Below are 23,164 nucleotides of genomic sequence, written 5' to 3' on the forward strand. Positions count from 1 at the left end.
AACCCTTGCGGTCATCTTTTTTAAAATGTAATGCAAAACAAGCACATTTAATGTAATTCCATCATTGATGTGTTTTATCACCCTTTTCTGACACATGCAGTGACGTGACTAGTTAGGGTATCACATAACTTGTAAAGTACTTTAGTGCACTCGAGTTTGTGTGTATCCATGAGTGAAAATCTAGTTAAGGTTTTTTAAGCCATCTGAGTTTAGGTCAGGCCCAAAAATAACATTTTAATATTTTTCGTAAGTTTCTATTTTTTTTGGATTAAAAGCTCATTGGAATTTCTTTCTCATTTCAGTTTTGGATTAAAAGCTAATTAGAGTTTCTTTTTCTGTATTTAAACACCTTTGGATTTGGTCGTCAAGGTTATCTTTGATCATAATAAAATTCAAGAGTTTCTTTCTATTTCTGGTGAATTTCAGAGTTCTATCTAGTAGAGTTGTTGCTTGCAAACCTGTATTTTCATTCTAGGTTTAGCGCTTACTAATCTATAGTGTTTCCGAATGCGCCCGGTGACATAAGAACATGTTTCTATTATTTCTTTTTTTAGATTGATCAACCATGGGAGATCAACCATTGACCATAGTAGGCCTTGAGGGTGTTATTGTGGCTTTTACTAAAACCCTAACTGGTTTGATCGAACAGATGATGAATTTGTCGACTTAGGTGAACAACACCAATAACAACGGGAAACAACGAAGAAACAGGAGAAGGGAACCAATTATGGTTCTACCGAGTGGAAATAATCGTATTATTATTGCTGAAAATTTGAGGTTTGAAGAAGAATAACACTACGAGGAAGATGTTGATCATGGGAATCAATGAAATAACCATGACTATCGAGTGGAGGCTGATATTCCATTGGTCTATAGAATGATGGAAGTAGAGGATTTTCTGAATTGGCAGATCAACATTGACAGATTCTTCGACGTCATGGGTGTCCTTGAGAACAAGTAAGTTAAGATGGTGGCGATCAGGCTAAAGAGTATTTCTATTGTCTGGTGGAATAAAGTTGTTGCTCAGAGGCAGAGGCAAAAAAAAGGGTCAGTCAAATCTTGGTAAAAAATGGGACAATTGATGCTGGAGCAGTTTTTATTGGAGGATTATGAGCAGATTATTTATAAGATGTATATTGAGTGTGTTCAGGGATAGAGAACTATAACATAATACACAGTTGAGTTCCTTCTTTTCTCTGAGCGTAATAAACTGGGAGAATCAGAGAGGCATAAGGTAGCTCGATACATCAGTGGCTTAAAGCGATCTTTGTAGGAGAAAATGAGTTTGTAGTATGTATGGACCACGACTGAGGCATCCAGTCTAACTTTGATGACATAATTGATGGAGAAATCTCCTCGAAATTTCTCACCTTTTAGGTATTCGCCCCAAAATAACTTTTAATCAGTAAGCGACAAAGAAAAGAGTGCAGCAACCAGAGATTCCAACCTTGGGAGTAAGGGGACTTGGAGTAAAAATACCCATATATATATATACACACACACATACATACATATATATATATATATATATATATATATATATATATATATATATATATATATATATATATATATATATATATATATATATATATATATATATATATATATATATATATATATATATATATATATATATGTGTGGGGATATTCTTACTCCAGGAGAGTAAGTTATTAAAACTTACTCCCCATTTTGACCATAAATTCAATTTTAATCAATGGCTAAAAATAATCGGTACTTATTTGTCATGTGATCAATTTGTTTTTCTCTCTCCATATTTAATTATTGATAATTTTTAGTCGTTGATTAAAAATGATTTAATTATCAAGATGTGGAGTAAGTTTTAGTAACTTACTCCTTGAGCAAAAATATCTCTCTCTCTCTTTTTATATATATATATATATATATATATTTTTTTTTTTTTTATATATATATATATATATATATATATATTTCGTTTGAGAAGTACTAGAAATGGATGCAGTTGAAATACTGAAGATCTTGAACGGTAACTCTGATATTCTTTACGGCAACGCAGAGTTGGTTATGCATGGTTAACACTCAAATGCTTAAGTCAGTTCAAGATTCGAGATGAGTATAGTGAAAATTGGTGATCAAAGATTATACTTTGCTCTTAGCGCATGAACTGATTTTATACCTTAGGCCAAGCATATTAGGTTTGACATAGATTGGGCCTTTGGTTGGTCGAGAACAGTTGCTGCCAAGGCTTTGTCAGTATTGAATGAGCAAGGTAAGTCTTAAGTATCATTGATCGGTCTCTGTGAAGTGGTTTGATGTGGAATAGAACTGAAACGCTTGAGGTCAGTTTTTTTGAAAATGTAATGTGGAACAGGCGCATTTAATGCAATTTCATGATTGAAGCACTTCATCACCCTTTTCTGAAACATGCAGTAACGTGACTAGTTAGGGTATGTCGCAACTTGTAGATTAGTTTATTGCACTTGAGTTGGTGTATATCCGTGAGTGGAAATCTAGTTGTTGATCTCGTGATTCCTTTCCACAATTGGTCTGAACCTTTTAGTTGTCGTTGCTTATAAATATAATGAGTTGAGTATTTAAAAGTTTATTTGAAACCTTTAACATTCAATCTTGTAGTTACTTTCTAGAAAACGTATTTGATTCTTCTTCTCTGAAAGTATCTGGTGTATGAAGGATTTTTAAGCCATCCGGGTTTGTTTCAGGCTCAAAAACAACATTTTAATATTTTCCGCAATTTTCTATTTTTTATTATTAAAAGCCCATTAGGATTTCTTTTTTATTTTTTATTTCAATTTTAGATTAAAATCCCACTAGGGTTTCTTTTTATATATTTAACACCTTTGGGTGTGGTCGTCAAGGTTATCTTTGATCATAATAAAATTCAAGAGTTTCTTTTCTCTTTCTGGTGGATTCCAGAGTTGTATCCAGCATGGGTGTTACTTGCATACCTGTATTTCCATTCTAGGTTTAGCGCTTGCTAGTCCGTAGTGTTTACGACTGTGTCAGGTGGCATCAAAACAAGTTTTCTCCTATTTTTTTGTAGCTTGATTAACCATGGATGACCAACCATTGACCAATGCAGAACTTGAGGCTATTACCGTGTCTTTTACCAAAACCCTAACTGCTTTAACCGAATAAATGATGAATTTACTGACTCAAGTGAACAACGCCAATAACAATGGGAACCAACAAAGAGACAGGAGAAGGGAACCGATTAGGGTCATGTGGAGTGGAGGTGATCTTTTTATTATTGCTAAAAACTCGAGTTTTAAAGAAGAATAAGATTCTTCGACATCATGGGCGTCCTTGAGAACAAGAAAGTTAAGATGGTGGCGATTAGGATGAAGAGTATTGCTACTGTCTGGTGGGAAAAGCTTGTTGCTCAGAGGAAGAAGCAAATAAAACCATCAGTCAGATCTTGGCGCATAGGAAGAATTTTACTAGCATCCAAAGATTAATGGAAACATAAGAATTTGGTTAAAACACATTGTTCTATCAAGAACAAGGTGTGTGATCTGATTATGGATAGTGGCAGTATGGAGAATATGGTGTCATAGAAATTGATAGATCATTTGAAGTTATCCATAAAACCCCATGAGAATCCATACACCCTCGGTTGGGTAAGCACGGGCTCATAAGTTCGAGTAACCCTAACCCACAAAGTTCCAATCTCCATCGGAAAACATTATAAAGAAGAGGTACTTTGCGATGTTTTTGATTTGGATGTTTGTAATATTTTACTTGGTAGGCCTTGTGACACATTAAGAAACACTACGAATTAGCAATCGCTAAACCTAGAATGGAAATACAGGTTTGCAAGCGACATCCATATCAGATAGAACTCTGGAAATAAAATAGAAAAATAAATCCCAATGAGCTTTTAATAAAAAAATAGAAAATAACGGAAAATATTAAAATATTATTTTTGGGTCTGAAAAAAACTCGAATGGCTTAAAAAGCCTTCCTACACCACCTTGGCAATTTAATAATGATATCACTTATCAAGATAGGGATAATGTGATGATGTTTACATGAAGCACACATAAAATTGACATGGCTCCTATTTTGCACTTTGATAAGAATTCAGGAGGAAAGAAGTCTAGGTTCTTGGTGATGACACAAAATTAAAAAGAGCTTGATGAGGTTATTAAAGGAACATATTTTTTTTGTGAAGTGGTGAATAAAGGGCTGATGAATATTGTAACGGAGGAAATAATAATTCTAAAAGAAGTGCTAGGGATCCTATAGGATTTCAACAAATTGATCGCAATTGAGCTACCAAATGATTTGCCTCCTATGCGAGATATACACCAGAAAGTTAAAGCTTTCAATATGGGAGTCTGTGTGTTGGTGTTTTTTTTCATAAGAAGAGGTTTCTAGTTGGTACTTACAATAGGTTGTAGCCATGCGAGTATGTCCAGTTCAAAGTGACCCGAAAGATCAATGAAAATGCTTATGTGGTAACTCTCCCGAATTTCATAAATATATCCAATATTTTCAATGTTGATGACATTCATGAATATCAAGCAGATGAGGCTCTTTATCAAGAAGGGAACTCGGGGTCGATTTCTTCATATGTGGAGGAGACTGGTGTAGGAAGGCTTTTTAAGCCATCAAAGTTTGTTTTCAGGCCCAAAAACAATATTTTAATATTTTCCTCAATTTTGTATTTTATTTCTTTTTTTGTGTGATTAAAATCTCATTATAGTTTCTTTTTTCTATTTTATTTCTATTTTTGATTAAAAAACCATTAGGGTTTATTTTTAGGTATGTAAACACATTTGAGTGTGGTTGTCAAAGTTATCTTTGATCATACTAAAAATCAAGAGTCTATTTTCTCTTTCTGATGGTTTCCATAGTTCTATCTTACAGGGTTGTCGCTTACAAACATGTATTTTCATTATAGGTTTAATGTTTGCTAATTCGTAGTGTTTTAGAGTGCGTCAGTATCAGTAGAAGCAATTTTCAGTGCTTTGCTTAAAGCTCTCGCTTTTCTTCAGCTTCTCCTGATTCATTGCCCCCACATAACTAGGTACCATTCTAACTCAAACTTTTATCTTCCATTATCTCCTTTTTTCTAGTCAGGATAAGCGATAATATGGTCGGCCTAATGAGTGATTCTCAAGTTGGAACGTCATCTACCTTTGCAATGGGGACCTTTCCCGATTCTCATCTTTCTCCTCTTAGTAGTGATCACCTAGAACCTGAAATCATACCCATATTTAATGATTCAAATTCAGGAAGGATGTCTAAGGATTCCCTGGAGAAATAAACTTTGTCATATGGTTCACTAGATGCACTTATATCAAATGTTGGTGAAAGAACAAATCGTACAAAATTCCATATGCCCCTATCGCGTCTTACCTGAGGGGGAGATACAAGATAATATGCAAATGAGATAACACACTAAAGATTGCATTCAATCTCGTCTATAGGATGATGGTTGTGAGCCTAATGACATTGATGTGCTGGCCCACTTAAATCTTCAAAATCGGCCGATTATGTTGGAGTATGATAGATTGGACTCAAAAGTAGTTTGTACTTCATCGACTATGAGCACTGAAGTTGTTATAAATGCGACTGACACTGAGTTCGGCCATCCTATAGAATGGTTAGCCCTTCCAGTGTCAAGGGAAAAGAGGATATGCAGTTCTTTTTATGATTGCATGGTCTCTTTTTGTTTACAAGAATAAGACTTCAACTTCCTTTTTCTGAATTTGAGATAGTCGTCCTGGAATATTTAAAAATCACTCAATCTCAACTTCATCCGAAATCATGGGCATACATAAGGGTGTTTCAACTGTGTGATGAGCACACATCCTGGAAGCACTCTCTTAGTTTAATTTTTATCTTTTCCATCAGAGGCAAACTTCCCCGTAACACTTTCATAATCATGGGCTTATTTACTTCCATCTGATCAACCTTTTGTTCGACCCTTTTACTTTGGACTAGGGAGACTGGGGCATTTTTTTACCAGTAAAACCTCTCACCATTACGACCCATCTTGTTTTTTGCTATATCCCTGACGATTCTCCTTATTTATGTAAGATTTTATATCCAAAGTACTGGTCCAAGATCCATTTTAACCGGGATGCCCACTCATACTGTACCAAGTCATATTCTCTTTCTTTGGATGAGGTGATAATGAAGGAGGAAGTGCAATCTTGGTTTCATGGGCTTGGTTATGGGGAAGGGTTCGGCCTTGGTGAGATTCCCCTTGCCGAGGTGAAAAAGTGACAGATTGACATTCATGTTATCTTGAGTGCAGTTATCCATGAGGAGAGGAGAAAGATTTTTCGTGAGGGCATATTCTTTGTGTTTTTTTACATGTGTGGTTGCATTATGCATATAGCTGAATGCGGTGAACAAACTAAATATGTTTTATAGCCTTGCAGATACTCAAGGTGTTCAAGTTTTGGTGAATACTAGGATTGTCACTTATGTACTTGCCCATAAAGCCATCAATGTTCTAACTCCGATCCTTTATTCTACCTCGATAGTAGAGATTCCTACCCCTACTCCCGAGGTGGATCAACTTGTGGATGTTGCAGCCACTTTATCAGTGGGAGAATCAACCCCGCCTCTGGTTTTGAAGAAGAGAGCTCAGGACGAGGAACAACAATCCTCATGAACTGAGGGTTCTCCAAAACGGACCCGTGTTGTTGACATTGGTGCTTCCGAGGAGATAACTCCCTTTATGCAGGTGCCAAATGTATTTTCTTCTCGGCTTGCTCTAACTTTTGAGGAGGTGGCCACGACTGTTTTGACGTTAGATTCATCCTTTGTTCAAAATATTCCCAAGGGGGATAAGCTAAAACTAGTTTCAGAGCTTGCCCACAGCATGTTCAAAGCTGCTTCTATCTTTTCTCTTGTTTATAGCAAGAAACAGGCACATGAAACACTCATTAAAAATCAACGTAAGCGAATAATGAACTAGACTGCTATCACTACAGACATAGAAGCCACGGGAAACCTTATGCACCCCTATTCGTCCAAACACAATAGTAGATCCTTATTCCAATCTCTAAAAGAGAAAGAAATAACCAAAAGTTTGTTAGAAAAAAAAATAAGCATAGAGAAAAAGAGGAACATAATAATAACACAATAATTTAACATGGAAATTTCAAAACCAGAGAAAAACTATAGTCATTGTATAATAAAAACAAAAGAATAATACTACGAGAAAATTGTTACAACACATAAACTACCTTTAACCAACCCCAAGGTCTCAATAGACCCACATTCTTCAAAGCAAATATTTAGATACCACTCTCAACACTCTAACACAAGAGTATAAGAGAAAATTTAAAAAGTAAAATACAAGTTTAAAGTGTTTTAAACTAATATATTTTATAGTGAATAACTTGAATCCATGATATATCCTTTGACTCATTTTTCCTTTACCAAATTAAGCGATGTGATATTTATTCAAACCTGTATATTTTCAACTAAACACTAACAATCTCCACTTTGATGAAAAATAATACATTAACTTCCATTATCTTCATCGACAATCATAGTTCAAAATAATGATCATACTCCACCATAAAAAGTATAGTAACTTGAAGCAACACCGCTCCAAGAGTTTTCATATTGCCTTCATTGACAATCTAGCTCAAAACTATCATACTTCACTAGAAGAACGTTGGACTTTACTTGAAACTAAACCACTCCACAAATTTTTACATTGTCTTTAGTCCAAAAGAACTATCATACTACACCATAAAGAGTATATTTCACTTGAAGTTAAGACACTCCAAGAATTTTAATATGTCAAAAATTAGACTGGAACCTAAGGTGCAACTTCCATGCTGGCAGGAAGCTCTTCAACCATCGACATAATCTTACAATACATTTTCATCAATGTCAATCGATTCCCATGTACTAATCCGCCAACAATAGCTCATCCTTTTCCATGAAAGTGGAAATGTCACAAGGATATGATTAGGTATTTTCATAAAACATCATCATCTCCCAAAATGAGTGTGATATTGATTGCACTTGACTTAGAGCTCTTTTCGACATTACTCCATCAGGACACTTATTCTTTACATGCCAAATATTTTCAAAATTTCAACATCTCAGACCCATTTCATTGTTTTTCTTCACATAAGGCATTTCTATAGCAACAAACATTGATTTTGATGAAGATTTATTCTTATTCTTCTATCTTCTTTCTTCAAAAATATTTTTACCAGCAATTTCTTCAAAACTCAGTTTTCTTCCTATATATCAAAACAAGTTTAATATGCTTATATGAAGATGAAAGAGACCATATAAATCTCAAAGTTTTATCTTCATCATCAATTTTGACCCCAATAGTTTCTAACTCATAAACACTATCGTTGAGGATACTTAGATGTGAAGGAGAATTGTGACCCAAAGCGCAGCGGAAATTAAAATTTCCTCCTTTAGAGATCCTTACGAATGGTCATGATCAGTGATAGAATATTTACCTCTTGTGACGGTTGAAACCTTTGGTGCCGATCTCTTGTGACGATCAAAACCTTTGATGCAGATCCACGAAGCGATCACGAACGTTGAACGATGACAACGTCTCTACTCAGTCCACACGAACGGTTTCCTTCAATCTCAGTGCTAGCTGGTACGAGTGAAGGCTTTGAGTGAGAGAGAGAGAGTGAGAAAACGAAAATAATGCAACCGCAAATTTTTGCTTCTGCACAAGGGTTCTATTTATAGAACCACTTGTGTGGGCTTCAAGCTAAAAGCCCACTTAAGTGTATTTTGGCCCATATCTTATAATATGCCCAAAATCACTTAAGCTCATGGTACCTTACCATATTTCGTATTCTACTCAAGTACATCGTACCTTACGATGCTCTATAACTCACTTAAGGGCACCGTACCTTACGGTATTCCTTAGTTACTCTATCTCTCATCAATCCGTCCTTTGTGTGTGACCCTGTAGGTTTTCGTGACGTTGGCAATTATATTAAATCACGCATTTAACATAATAAACAGTGAGCGGTATCTAGCAACACATCACTGCTACCCAAGACACAAAAATGTCAAGTGATCTGACAATTCCTTCTGTGATAATAATTATGTGTATAATTACCCTTTTGCCCTTATGTCTATATTGAACACAAGGCATAGACCGTGTCATCCTTGTCCAGTTCAATATTGGGCCCATAGACATTTATCCTGTTATGCAGGATGGGCAAATTCCATCTAGGTCACTCATGTCCCTCAGCATGCTTCGTGGAGTACCCATCAACTGTCTTTATGGCTATCCAGTTACGGACAACGTTGGATCAGCAATAAAGCACTCGACTCTACATCTAGGGTCCATAATGGTTTCAGGTCGAAGAGTGGAATACACTATTATCACCATGAGAATAACTTATGACACCTTGCATAACTTTCTATATAGTATTCTCATAGCGGGTCAATCCGGTATAAATATTACTCATAATATTCATACCTATGTTTAAGACTTGATAACTCTTTATCCATGATCCATGAGATGTGATCATCAGTCTACAAACATAATAGTCTTAATACTTTAATGTTATCCCACTTCACACTAAAGCTCGACTGCGGATACTTTAGGAATAGTGTCCTTATGTTTAATGTGTTCTCACGATTAAGTCACACTTAACACATTAAACGGACTATCTATTCCAGGGACTTTATTAATCAACCATAATAAAGAGAATGCCTTTTATTATTCGATATAAGTACCAAAATGTATTGGCCTCTAGGGCTTACACCAACAAGATGATCATATACTTTTGTATTTTCATCCATATGCAAGCTATGAAGCTTCTCCTTCAACAACAACTAAATTAAAATATCGTTTTCTTAATATATCCCTTTAAGTTTCTATCAAAGCTCTTCGAATGACGAGGTACCAAGAACATTCATAAGAATATTCTTTTCCAAAGATAGGTGGATTATACACAAAACTCTCAAATCTATTTCCTCACACTTCTTGTCCTCTATTTGGAAATGTTTCCTTTCAATGTCTTATGTAATCATAATATTATAAACACATCGTTGACTTGGAATTTTCACAAGGCAAACTATTGCATCAAATTTCTCTAAGTCATGTTTCACGGCACTTGGAAAGTTTGATATTCCAAACAAAATCTTTTTTGCAGCCAAATTTTTACCCAACCAACACAGAGATTGAAATTTCTTTTATGATGCAGAAGATCATACAAAGTTGCAACTACAGAGCTTGCTAAAAAATTTATACCTTACTAAACAAAGATTCTTAATACCATTTGTTAAGGAAAAAATAAGCATAGAGAAAAAAGGAACACAATAACAACACACTAATTTAACTTGGAAACTCTAAAATCAGAGAAAAACCACTATCATTGTCAAATAACAACAATATAGTAATCTATTATAATATATTAAAACTCAGACACTAACTATTCTTTTGACAATTCATTCTCTTTATTGCCACATCATTAAAAATATGATAAAAATATGATGTGACACTCTTCAAAACACAACCTTCCAAAACCTCAATTATTCTTTTGAGAAAATGTGTAACCTTTCATTTATAAAATTATATTAATTAAAATACATGTATTTTCATATTCCATAAGTCATCTCCTAATATTCCTCTAACTAAAATTCATATATACCTATTTATTTACTTCCTTTGAGCTTGCATTTCACACATAATTACAAATTGTGCATTCATAATACATCAAAACATATATTGTTATAAGTTACATATGTCTACAAATCGTTTGTCAACCATACATCAAAACTCAAATTATTAAAATTTCACTCTATTTTCTATTACACACACTTATTCACCACAAAAAATACTAAATTAATTAATTTTTAAACAAATCGATAGAAAAATTATTATAAGAATACAATTTACTTTGTTTTTCCTATACTAATTTTTTTTCCGTACCTACATGTTTATCAATATTTTTCAAAAAAAGTGCAATATATAATAATTTGCTACATAAAAAATTGTGCATGAAATATATTTATTGAAAATATTCATTTGTATGTACCAGTCTTAAAACCATAATAACAACAAAAAGTTACATTACAATGTTTAGGATAAAATACTTAAACAATACTTTCAAACAAACAAACAAATACTTCAATTTAAAAAAATATATAATTATGAATTATAACTGTGATTATATGGTACACACTTAAATTCAAATAGTAAATCTCATTACAATGCTAAAAATGATCATCGAACAATACTTTCAAATTTAACTTAGAATTTTGAAATAGACAAACATCGAATTGTTTCTAAAATATTATTCTGAATTATAATTGCATATACATATTACAATAATAAACTATAAATTTCCAACTATCATTTATAATTCTTTACATATAAGTTACATTTTAAAATTAAATTGTTATGTCTTATTTGCATTTCTATTACTCAAATATATTTCTTATCTCTTAAATTTTTACTTTTTTTTTATCTTATTCATCTTATAGTCTCAATTACAACTCTTTTTACTAAACAAAATCAAAATCAATATTTTATAATACTACTTAAAAATCTCATTTTATTCCCACGCATCGCGCATGTCTCAACCTAGTATTATATAAAAATTGTTACAACATAAAGACTACCATTAATCATCCTAAGGCCCAAATGATCCACACTCTCCAAATCAAATATTTAACTTCCCTCAAAACACTCTAACACAAGAGTATAAGAGAAAATATAAAAAGTCAAATATAAGTTTATGTGTTTTTGATTGCCGCATTTTGTAATGAAGAACTTGAATCTATTATATAGCATTTGATTTTTTCTTCCTTTACAAAACTAAGCAATGTGAGACTTCTTCAACTTGTCTATTTTCAACCAACACCAACAAATTCGGGGTTGAACCCACTTCCACGAAAGAGCAACAATTATGCTCACCCCATGCTTAAAAGACGAGTTTACCAAGGAAAAAAATTATTACATAATTCCAACCATCGTATGCCAAATCGTAGTAAGACCCAACATGACACTTTTGCCCCCTCCTGAAACAACTCAATCTCTTCAAACATGCTTACAATTGACTTTGGAAGAACGATAATAAATCCTACCTAGGTCAAGACTCTAACCCAAATGGTTTTAACAAACCCACAACGAGAAAATAAATGATTTACTCACTCCACCTAATTTGAGAAAAAAGGCATAAACTGACTTGGTTGGATCCGCAAACAGCTTACATTTTAGAAGATTCAATCTAGTTGTAATCCTATCCTGAAGCATGTGTCAAGAGAATGCTACCACTTTGGATGAGGCAAACTCTTCCAGCCCGAGGCTAACAACCAAATCACTATACCCAACATAAGATCCTTACTTTCAGACACCTTAGCCAATATACTTAAAGTTGACTTCATTGAAAAGCCACCCTCCAAACAAAGACAACACAAGACTAGCAAAAAGTTCATTATCTGTAACAAACAAATCACACCTCCATAAAAACTACCGGAAGCTAACATTTTACCATTCTTAAATTTCAAGATGATTTTTACACTTAAATCCATGCATAGCACTACGCCAAAAACTGGAATAGACAGCGCACCTTAGAGGGCGCTTTATTACAAAAGCGCACTCTAAAGTGAAGCGAAAAAATAAGGAGCGAACAACTGGAATAGACAGCGCACTTTAGAGGACGCTTTTGTAATAAAGCGCCCTCTAAGGTGAAGCGAAAAAATAAGGAGGAGATAGAGGGACAACAATACAGGGCGCTTTTTAGAAAGCGCCCTCTAAGGTTACCCTTAGAGGGCGCTTTTAAAAAAGCGCTCTATAAGTCCATGTGCATTTCCAGTTTATAAAGCGCTTTTGGAAAGCCTTAGAGAGCGCTTTCATAAGCGCCCTCTTAGGCCCCCTTTAGAGGGCGCTTTTTTTCCACAAGCGCCCTCTAAGGTCCCCTTTAGTAAACATTAAAATTATAACATACTGCGCGTTTTGTTATTTCACTCTCTGTTATTTTCGTTCTTTTTCACGTTAGGGTTCTCACTGCTACGATTTTCGCTACTTCTAAGGCGTTCTCCTTCCACCTCTGTTAGATCTACGACGTTTCCTCCTTCTATTAATTCGTTGTTAGCTGTTCGATTTTGACACCATAGGTATTTTTCTAATCTTCATATTACTTGGTTTCTCTTCTGACGTTCGCTATTGTTCATTTTTGGTTTCATTTTTCTTGGTTCATACATTTATTGAGTATTCTCAACAATAATTATTGTGTTGCAATGCTAGCAATGGAGACTAGGCATTATGGGTTAAATTTCACCAACTGTTCCATTTGTTTCTCGATGTAGAAAAATGAGGCAGCAATATCTAAAACACGTTCTACCAATCAAAGGTACTTATTGCGAGTCTGAGCTTTTTCGATAATTTTTGCATTCACATTACTATTTGTTTGGAGGGTAATAAGAGATTAATCAAAATCTCCTATTGCAGGTTTCTTCATCTGCAATGGCTTTGAGTCTTTTGGTTGTTTCAATATCATTCTACTTGAAGGTAATAATAATTTTTTTGTTTGTTATATTTTTTGAACATTTTTTTTTGTTTATTTTTATATATACATAATACATTAACTAGATATTACACATGCATTCATGCATAAATGTTCAGAAATTTGTAACACAGATTCACAGGATTATATATCAGTAAATTCTTGTTTATATTTTTGGTTTTTTATATGGATAATATATTTTATGTTGAATTTGCTCTCAGGAATATATATCACCAGATTCTGATTTATATGCGACATTGAGCCTCGTATCGGTGGCTGGAGTTGTGGTGTGTAAATACAACTTTATTACACAAATGATGGTTTCTATTGTTTGTTTCCCTAACTTCATTATTATAAACTTTCAATTTCTTTCAGGTCATGGTTATTGCATTCTCTCTGGGATTAGGAGTAATGCCATGGATTATAATGTCTGAGGTACAATTTTCTTCAATAATAATATGCATGACAACCCTATATGAACAAACCTTTGTTGTAATATAATGTGATAGTTGATGTGTTGAATATATTTTACATAATAGATTCTTCCGATTAACATCAAAGGCCTAGCTGAAAGTTTTGCAACACTTGTCAATTGGTTCTTTTCCTGGTTGGTTACATTAACAGCAAATTTGCTCTTGGATTGGAGTTCGGGAGGTTTGTGTGCATTGCCTATGTTAATTTTCTATAAATATCTATTGTTTCTAACCAGAAGCTTCCTATGTTTTTATCAGGAACCTTCACAATATATACTGTAGTGTGTGTTTTCACAGCAGGATTTGTTGCCATTTGGGTCCCCGAGACAAAGGGAAAAACTCTTGAAGAAATACAACAGTTTTTCAGATGAAGTTTCCTTTCAAGTAGCACTTCAGCTAGTGTTCACTCATGTATTCACATTCATATTTTTTTTTTCTGAATCAACTCAATTCATTTTTGTGCTCTTTGGTCTTGTTAAATATGAAAAATATCAAAACAATGTGATTTTCTAATCTAGCAACATACTTGCATTTTTGTTGTAATTGATTGATTATAAACAAATAAATGAAAGAGAGTGGTTATTATACATTTCAATTAGAGTAGCAGTGGTTTCGGTTCATGACATTTCAAATAGCAAGAGGATCATATAAACAATAAGCATATATCAGTATTTGTATTTTAATATTATAAAAGCATAAAAAGAACCTTTAGTTGCTCTTGTGAATTATAACAAGCAGCTGTATGCCATTTTCTTCTGGTTACCTCTTGTGGCTGCAACATAACCTGAAATGAGAATATGGTCACAGAGACATGTGATGCATGTAAATGTTAAATAACCACCCACTTTAGAGGGCGCTTTCCAAAATAAGCGCCCTCTAAACCCTTTAAATTTCCACTTTAGAGGACGCTTTCCAGTAAAAGCGCCCTCTAAACCCTTAAAGGTTTCCACTTTAGAGGGCGCTTTCCAGTAAAAGCGCCCTCTAAACCCTTAAAAGTTTCCACTTTAGAGGGCGCTTTCTTTAAAAAGCGCCCTCTAAAGTGGCCCTTAAAGGGCTTAAAGAGCCACTTTAGAGAGCGCTTTCACCAGGAAAAAAAGCGCTGTCTTTACCTATGCCAGCGCCAGATTAGAGGGCGCTTTAAAGCGCTGTTATAGGCCAAAAAAAGCGCCCTCTTTTCCCTTATTTGGCGTAGTGTAGTTTGATGTGCATGACAATATAGAGACATGATATGATATGATAGGAACTTAGATAAGAGTATAATATGATAGTGACGTGATAAATTTATTCTATCATACTCAATGTCTCATATTATAAGCAAATTTCACCTTTTTAGATTCATTAAATAATTAATGTATCTGGTCTTTATATAGATTAGATACATTAGTTATTTAATGAATCTAGAAAGATGAAATTTGCTTATAATATGAGACGATATCGTATCTAAATTACAAAATCAATCTTGTAAAAAACATCTATATATTTGTTAAATTAATTATAATATTTTAATCTTAATAAATGAAAAAATATACTAAAATATTTAAAAGTAATTAAGAAAGTTTAAATATTTTTTAGAAAAATCAATTCACACTACTAAGTATTCACTTTTATTTATTATATAAATATAATAAATAAATAAGTAGTTTTATTATATATAATATATATATAATATATATAATATATATATTATATATATATATATATATATATATATATATAATATATATATATTATATATATATATATATATAAAGATGATTTAATTGAATATAAAAGATATATTATATGCAAATGAAAAACCTATCATTATAATAAAATCATTTTCAATATAGAAAATGAAAGTAATATTCATTCATATTTTTAGTAATAATTTTAGTTTTATATAATTTAATTTCAATAAATTATTATTTTTAATTTTGGACATATTATTTTATTAATTTAATAGTGTCTTTTATATTATTTTTTAATTTTATATTATATTATTTTAGAGATAGATGATTTATTTATTTTTTATCATGTTTTTATCTCAAGGATAAATATTTAAATTAAAAAGACATAATAATATGTTTTAAAATTAATTTATCATATTTTATTTTGTCAAGAGACACTAAATTGAGAAAATTTAATACATTTATCTCAAGACCGAACAACTCATAATAGCTTAACTTTTAAATCCTATATCTTATGAGAAATACTTGGTTGGACACAAATCCAAAGAAAAAGTAGTTTAGTTCCTCCTCCCACGGTCCCATGATGATTCAATTTTAAATTCAAATAGGTTCCGATTAAATTACTTTGATCTTTTAATTTTATTTGATTTACGAAATTAAATAAATTTAAATAATTTTGGTTTCTCTATTTTAAATTCAAACAATTTTAGTCTCTTATTCACTTTTTTTCCATAAAAAATTAATAGGTGTTTGTTTTTAAACTTATATTTTTATCTATAAAATTCAATAATATATTTATATACGATAATTTGACATGTTTCACAGGTAACTTGTCTTTTATAAAATAGAAAGATTGTTAATTTTGAGTACAAAAGTATTTAAGAGAACCAAAACTGTTTAAATTTAAAATAGGAAGACCATTTAAATTTAAAATAGGAGAACAAATTTTATAAATTGGATAAAATAGGAAAATCAAAAGTGTAATTTAATCAAATTATTTTAAAATGATACATTATTTAACTTTTCTATTTTTTTTTTCATTTTACTTTGATGTGAGTGTGTCCATATCTTGAGTCAAAATCTTTTGTATACGAGACTTTATGTTGGAACATTATGTCAATATTTAAATATAGGAAGATGAATTTGAAAAAGTTTCTTAAGTCAAATTCCACATTGTGTGTTAGTTGAAAAAATTCCTTAGTCTCACGTTGCTTAAGTGAGATATATTTTCTTTCTCACTTTATTATATAAAAGGGAATTCCTTGTTTCATTTCAAAACTCACAAAAAAATTTTATTTTGAGTTTTCTCTTCCTCACTCATATAAGTCTGTGTCTTTCGAATTGTCGAAACGTCAACTTCTCCCCATTTCTTTCTACTCGTTAAATTTTCTCAGTATTTTCTTGAATTCTCTGTAGAGAATTATATTAATTTCTCCTCATTTGAGTTGAGAAACTATCAAGTATAATATTTGGGTTCTCTTTAGATAATTATTTGAATTTCTCTTTGTTTGAGAAATCATTTTAAGTGGTCAAATGACCATTATTGAATTCTCTTTGGAGAATTATTGCAATTTCTCTTGGTTTGAGAAATTATTACGACTGATCGTTATGCCAGACACTATGAGTGGTATTTATACCATATTCGAATGGTCTTTGTACCATCAAAGAGTGTATTTCTAGGCCGATTATCTACCGTGCAAGTAGTAATCGTACAATATAAAACAGAGTTGTTAAAAAAATTAAAATGGATTTAGATGGACCAATTAATAGTATTGAAGCTAAAAATACTGCACATATTAAAGCAAACTTTTACGGCTCAAAAAGAAATCACCTTATGAAAAGAAAATGATTACAAAATCATATTCTGAATGAACTCGCAAATGATATGTGATTATTATCGTAATTGCGATATTGCAAAATAGTTTGGGATTAAATCAATTTTATAAATCAATTAACTCATAATCGATTTTCAACCCCGCATAATCAAACAAAAGGATACAAAAATATCAAAAAGAAATTGTCATGAAATTATTGCTAAAAAAACATTTGATCATTACAAGTGGTATTATTGACAATTAAATGAATAAATTGATATCATATTATTTTTTCTCAAAAGATAAAAGTTATTAACACTTTTAGCTTAATTTTGGCAATGTCACTTTTAACCTACAAATCAACATCATAAGAAACAACCACTTAATAATTTAAACAAACAAACAAATAACAAACAATGTTTTATCGTGATTAACTTACCTTTTAGCTTAGTCAATCTTTACATTAATCTTGTCATCCTACACAGTTCACAAGATATTCATTCTATCTTGTTCTTTTGGTACAAAGAAGGGTGAAATAGTCAATAAAAAATACTAAAAAAATCTCTACAAAACACCTATACTAAATACCAATCCTCTCTACTTTCACTTCAAGTCATGAATGGTTCTGAAAACTTTATACTTTCAAGTCACTTTCTTCTTTTACTGTCTTCATTAAACCATGTTTACCTGAGTTAGTGACTGCAAAAACATTAACATTAAAACACTAATGTTCTGTTTTTTTTACACTCTTTTCTTCTTCACTTCTTTACCTTCAAAGTACACTACTTTTTTTTTTCTCACTTAACTTGCATCTTAAATTTAGCATACCCCATTTTCCTCACTCTCTTCTTCTCCATTTATTCTTCTTCTCAACTTCTATTCTCTCAACTTGGATTTTTTCCTTTTTCTTTTGCCAGCTTTCATCAAAAGCTAGTTCTTTTAAGCTGTTTTCTTCTCAATCTGATTTTTTTTTCTTTAATTTTTTGATTTTTCTTAGCTGAATTTATATTGGGTTTTGCCATTTTTCTTCAAATCTAGATCAAGTTGTTTTCTTTATTTTTTCTCCATTAAAATACAGGTTAAGCTCTTTGAGTAAAGATTGCTCTTTTACATCCCTTGAGCTTAAAGTGGTTCCATTTCCACCATTTTCTTTGACCCTTTTGTCTCTAAATTTTGTCACTTGTTTATTTCCAAGCAATGATTCTTGTAGGAAAAAACCCTCATTTGAAGTTGCTTCAGTTTCTTCTCTTTTTAGTCTACCTTCATTTCAACAGAACCAGTTCTTATCAGATGGCACCTATGAACTGTACGGACACAAGCCGTGTTTGTACTTCTTTCTTGGCCTATAAGCCTAACAAAAACCAGTCTTTGGGAGTGATTCAGAGCATGTTTGATGTGTTGCAAGGTGACATCACAGTTGAAGGAAATAGTTGGGATTATATATTCATAAGGAAGAACTGTTCTTGTGCATCTGGTATAAAGAAATATGTGTCTAACACTACTTACACTGTGAAATCCAATGAAGGGTTTGTGGATGATTTGGTGATGGATGCATATGATGGACTTATTTTGCTTCCCAACACTTCAAGGAAAGCAAGGAATGGCGCTGTTATATCACTGAGGTTGTTTTGTGGCTGTTCTAGTGGATTGTGGAACTATTTTTTGAGTTATGTGTTGAGAGATGGAGACAGTGTTGAATCTTTGGCAAGTAGATTTGGGGTTAGTATGGGTAGTATTGAGGATGTCAATGGTCTTGATGGCCCTGATAATGTTACTGTCGGTTCACTTTATTATATTCCTCTTAATTCTGGTTAGTCTTTCCATCATTGCAATCTTATTCAATCATTTCTTAGAATTTGTGTGAGTATGTTTATGTATTTAGAGAGAAGACCTGTGGATTCTATTGTGAGGAGAGTAAATCAGATAGAAAGTCAAATAGTTAGAGGTAGAGGAAGATCTAGAAAAACTATTTAATTATTTTTTTGAGATCGACGAATTGGATAGAACACAATCTTTGATAGAACATTATGACGTAATTTGATCTATGTAGCCGACCCCGCTTAGTGGGATAAGACATGGATGTTGTTGTATGTTTATGTATTTGTGTTCATATGTTTGAGTGGAATGTTTTGGTTGACAATGTGGTAATGTTCCGTAATTGGACGATATATGACCTGTCTTTATAAGTGGTAGACAACTCTCACCTTATAGGTTGGTTTTGTACCGTAGAGTTATACATAATCCTAATTTTAAGATGTTATCTGAACTTATTCAAGATTCATTAGGCCATCTTCCACCAGATTACTCGGGTAACACTGCAGATGTCTAGTCCTGTCTAGTCCTGGACGTGAGATAGATGTGTTAAGAGTCCTACATTGGATGAGTTTAGTTCTACATAACATTTTGCAGTGACATATTGTTTGTCTTATGGCAATTGGGTTGAATATGAGCATTTGGACTATTTTTGGTAGAATGGTTTACGAGGATTATGTAATTGGTACTTGGGGGATAAAGTGACAGAATTAATAAAATGACATTTGAGCATATTCTAGTTTTGAATCCTAGCTATAACTTGAACTATTTTACTTTTACTTCATTGTAGTTCCTGGTGATCCTTATCCTGTGAACAATGATGCTTCTCCGCCAGCTTCTGTTCCTACCCCTTCTGTTGATGATTTTTCAGGTATTCATCAACTTATGCTACCAAAAAGGAAACTATTTGTTTTTCTTTTCATCTAACTTCAAATTTCTAGTTATTTGTGCTATAATAGACTTTTGTCTTAATGTATTTAATTTCTTTGTTACAGGTGATGAGGTTAATCATAAGTATCATGTACCGTTTGGATGGATTATCGGTGGTTTAGGAGTTGGTCTTATTCTGATAATATTTGGCATCATTCTCTGTGTTTGCCTTAGATCCTCAAATTGTTTCTCTGATTCCAGAAGCCATGAAAAAGATGCTGAGCGAAAGGTCTCTCATAAATTCCAAATTCTTCGGAACCCAAGTTTTTTTTGCGGTTCCGGAAGGTACATATGTGGCAAACATGTTGACCAGAAGCAGACAGACGGTGACTCCAGCAATCACACGATTACCGTTCCAAAAGCTTCAAGTAACCCTCTTATCGTTTTCTCAAGTTGTATATTATATCTTTGATCGTAGCTCGAAGTAATCATGTTTTGCATGTATATTATTGCAGCTCTTGGACCAGACGTATTTGACATGGATAAGCCGGTAGTTTTTGCATATGAAGAGATTTTTTCCACAACTGAAGGCTTCTCTGATTCAAATCTACTTGGACATGGAACATATGGATCTGTGTACTATAGCCTCCTCCGCGACCAGGTTCGTGACCGTATATTTAAAGTCGGTTATATTATAAACTAAACACTATCTATTTTTCTCATACGATTTTTACTCGAACCTTTCTAGGAAGTTGCTATTAAAAGAATGACAGCTACAAAAACAAAAGAGTTTACATCAGAGGTTAAAGTTCTATGCAAGGTTCATCATGCTAATCTGGTAATTTCTCGGTTGATCATAATATATAACACACTTTGATTTTGAAGCCAAATTGTGAAGCATTTATATATCGAAAGTTTGAGTTGTATTTTTTTGTTAATTTGTCAAGGTAGAATTGATTGGCTATGCAGCTAGTCATGATGAGCTTTTCCTAGTTTATGAATATGCTCAAAAGGGTTCCCTCAGAAGCCATTTGCATGATCCTCAAAATAAGGGTAAGTATATGCATCTATGTTTTTTGTTTGTGGACTATTAATAATTTGACTTTATTTGAATCTTTTATTATAGAAATAGCTCAAACATAAGCACTTATATGATAAGCAGTTATGCTATACGCGCTTATTAAGTTCTTTATCCACACAAAACCATAGTTCATGACCATTATTCATCTTTTCTTATAGGTCATTCGCCACTTTCTTGGATCATGAGGGTCCAAATCGCGCTTGATGCTGCTAGGGGACTTGAATATATACATGAGCATACAAAAGCTCATTATGTTCACCGCGATATCAAGACGAGCAACATTTTGCTTGACGCATCCTTTAAAGCAAAAGTACCGACTAATTTCTACATTATCAAACACTTTCTATATGTTTCACATTTGTTGATTGTCATTGGTCATGATATACTCTTTGTTTATCTAGATATCAGATTTTGGATTGGCGAAACTTGTTGGGATAACAAATGAGGGAGACGTTTCTACTACGAAAGTTGTTGGTACATATGGATATCTTGCTCCCGAGTAAGTAATGTTCAGAGATTTTTTTAATTCTAATTTGTTCCTCCTTCGTAAAAAAGAATAATATAGAAACATGTTTATATGTCGCAGATACTTGACTGACGGCCTTGCAACAACCAAAAGTGATGTCTATGCATTTGGTGTTGTTGTTTTTGAGATTATAACTGGAAAGGAGGCCATTATTCGAACAGAAGGCATGATGACGAAAAATCCTGAAAGACGATCTCTGGCATCAATTGTAAGTTCTGCTTATAAGACATCACTGCGAATAACAAATCTACGTGCATTATATTAGCTATTGATTTTGTACTTTCTTAAACCTCTTCATTGCTCCTAAGTTCATGATGACCTGCCGTAGTGATTCACAAATGTATAATTTTCCGAGGTTTAGCCTTTATATGTTTGTTAAATTGCAGATGTTGGCGGTTCTTAAGAACTCACCTGATTCCTTGAGCATGTCAAGCATGAGAGATTACATTGATCCAAATATGATGAATCTGTATCCTCATGATTGTGTATTTAAGGCAAGTTTCTCTATTTTCTCCTAATTCGCTTTTTCATAATGGTAATCTGATATGTTAATCTTGTAAACTAGACCGTAATATTTTTTGTATCTGTTTTTTGTGCGGGCGTAGATGGCTATGCTGGCGAAGCAATGTGTGGACGACGATCCGATCTTACGACCTGATATGAAGCAAGTAGTGATTTCCATCTCACAGATTCTACTCTCTTCTATTGAGTGGGAAGCAACACTAGCAGGAAACAGTCAAGTATTCAGTGGACTTGTTCAAGGAAGATAGTTCAGGGAAGATAGGAATCAAATAAAAAGGATATTATCTTTTTGGTTGATTGTGACATCAATGGAAGCATAGACTTCTGATGGACATATAGGTCAATCAAATCTCTTGAAAGCTATATCTTGATTTTGTTATCTGTATGTAGAAAAAATTTAGGAGTAATGTAAAGGCATAATGTGTTCCTATTACTTGCATTTTATTTTGAGTGATTTCATCTCAACCCACCATATGAAACCCTTTATTTTGAACACCCTTCCCCACGTCCTTGGAGTCCACCATATGAAGCCCTTTATTTTGAACAGCCTTCCGTACAATTTGTTATAAGTTTGTTAGTTGTTAGAGGTTTGTTATAACTAACTAGTTTTGATAGTTATTGGTTTACTTGTGGAACAAGCAAACCAGTTAGGAGGTTGTTAAAAGAAGCTATATGTTCTGTTGCGGAATAAAAAAATGGTGATGATTGCGGAAACTACGGTGAAACAAAGCTTCTGATGCACTATGCTGATGCGATACTGTGGATTGAAGGTTGTAATCATAGTGTTTCTTGAACCAAAGATATCGATCTTGATGTGATGCCGTTAATCGGTGTTGCTATCTCCGATAGGTAGAGTAGGGGGATTTTAAGATAATGGAAGTGAAAGTGGAGATTATGGATTATGTACCTGAGAACCA

At 32.9% G+C, this 23,164-nt stretch overlaps 2 protein-coding genes across 2 annotated transcripts; both read left to right on the forward strand.

The window, feature by feature from the left end:
* Positions 1–1,975: 1,975 nt before the first annotated feature.
* On the forward strand, positions 1,976–14,326 carry LOC127138129 (uncharacterized). The gene is made up of 9 exons (XM_051064529.1): positions 1,976–2,044; positions 2,165–2,252; positions 4,532–4,619; positions 6,389–6,587; positions 13,428–13,487; positions 13,704–13,769; positions 13,858–13,917; positions 14,022–14,136; positions 14,256–14,326. Exons 1-9 carry the CDS (start codon positions 1,976–1,978, stop codon positions 14,324–14,326), a joined length of 816 nt encoding a protein of 271 aa, XP_050920486.1.
* A 3,671-nt stretch (positions 14,327–17,997) lies between these two features.
* On the forward strand, positions 17,998–22,680 carry LOC127076474 (lysM domain receptor-like kinase 3). Its single transcript, XM_051018138.1, has 11 exons — positions 17,998–19,246; positions 20,039–20,119; positions 20,244–20,546; positions 20,634–20,779; positions 20,867–20,956; positions 21,066–21,171; positions 21,358–21,509; positions 21,601–21,698; positions 21,786–21,933; positions 22,112–22,219; positions 22,331–22,680. Exons 1-11 carry the CDS (start codon positions 18,634–18,636, stop codon positions 22,493–22,495), a joined length of 2,010 nt encoding a protein of 669 aa, XP_050874095.1. The 5' UTR covers positions 17,998–18,633; the 3' UTR covers positions 22,496–22,680.
* The last annotated feature ends 484 nt before the right edge of the window (positions 22,681–23,164 follow it).

Source organism: Lathyrus oleraceus, chromosome 4 (assembly GCF_024323335.1).
Source record: "Lathyrus oleraceus cultivar Zhongwan6 chromosome 4, CAAS_Psat_ZW6_1.0, whole genome shotgun sequence".
Lineage (NCBI taxonomy): Eukaryota > Viridiplantae > Streptophyta > Magnoliopsida > Fabales > Fabaceae > Lathyrus > Lathyrus oleraceus.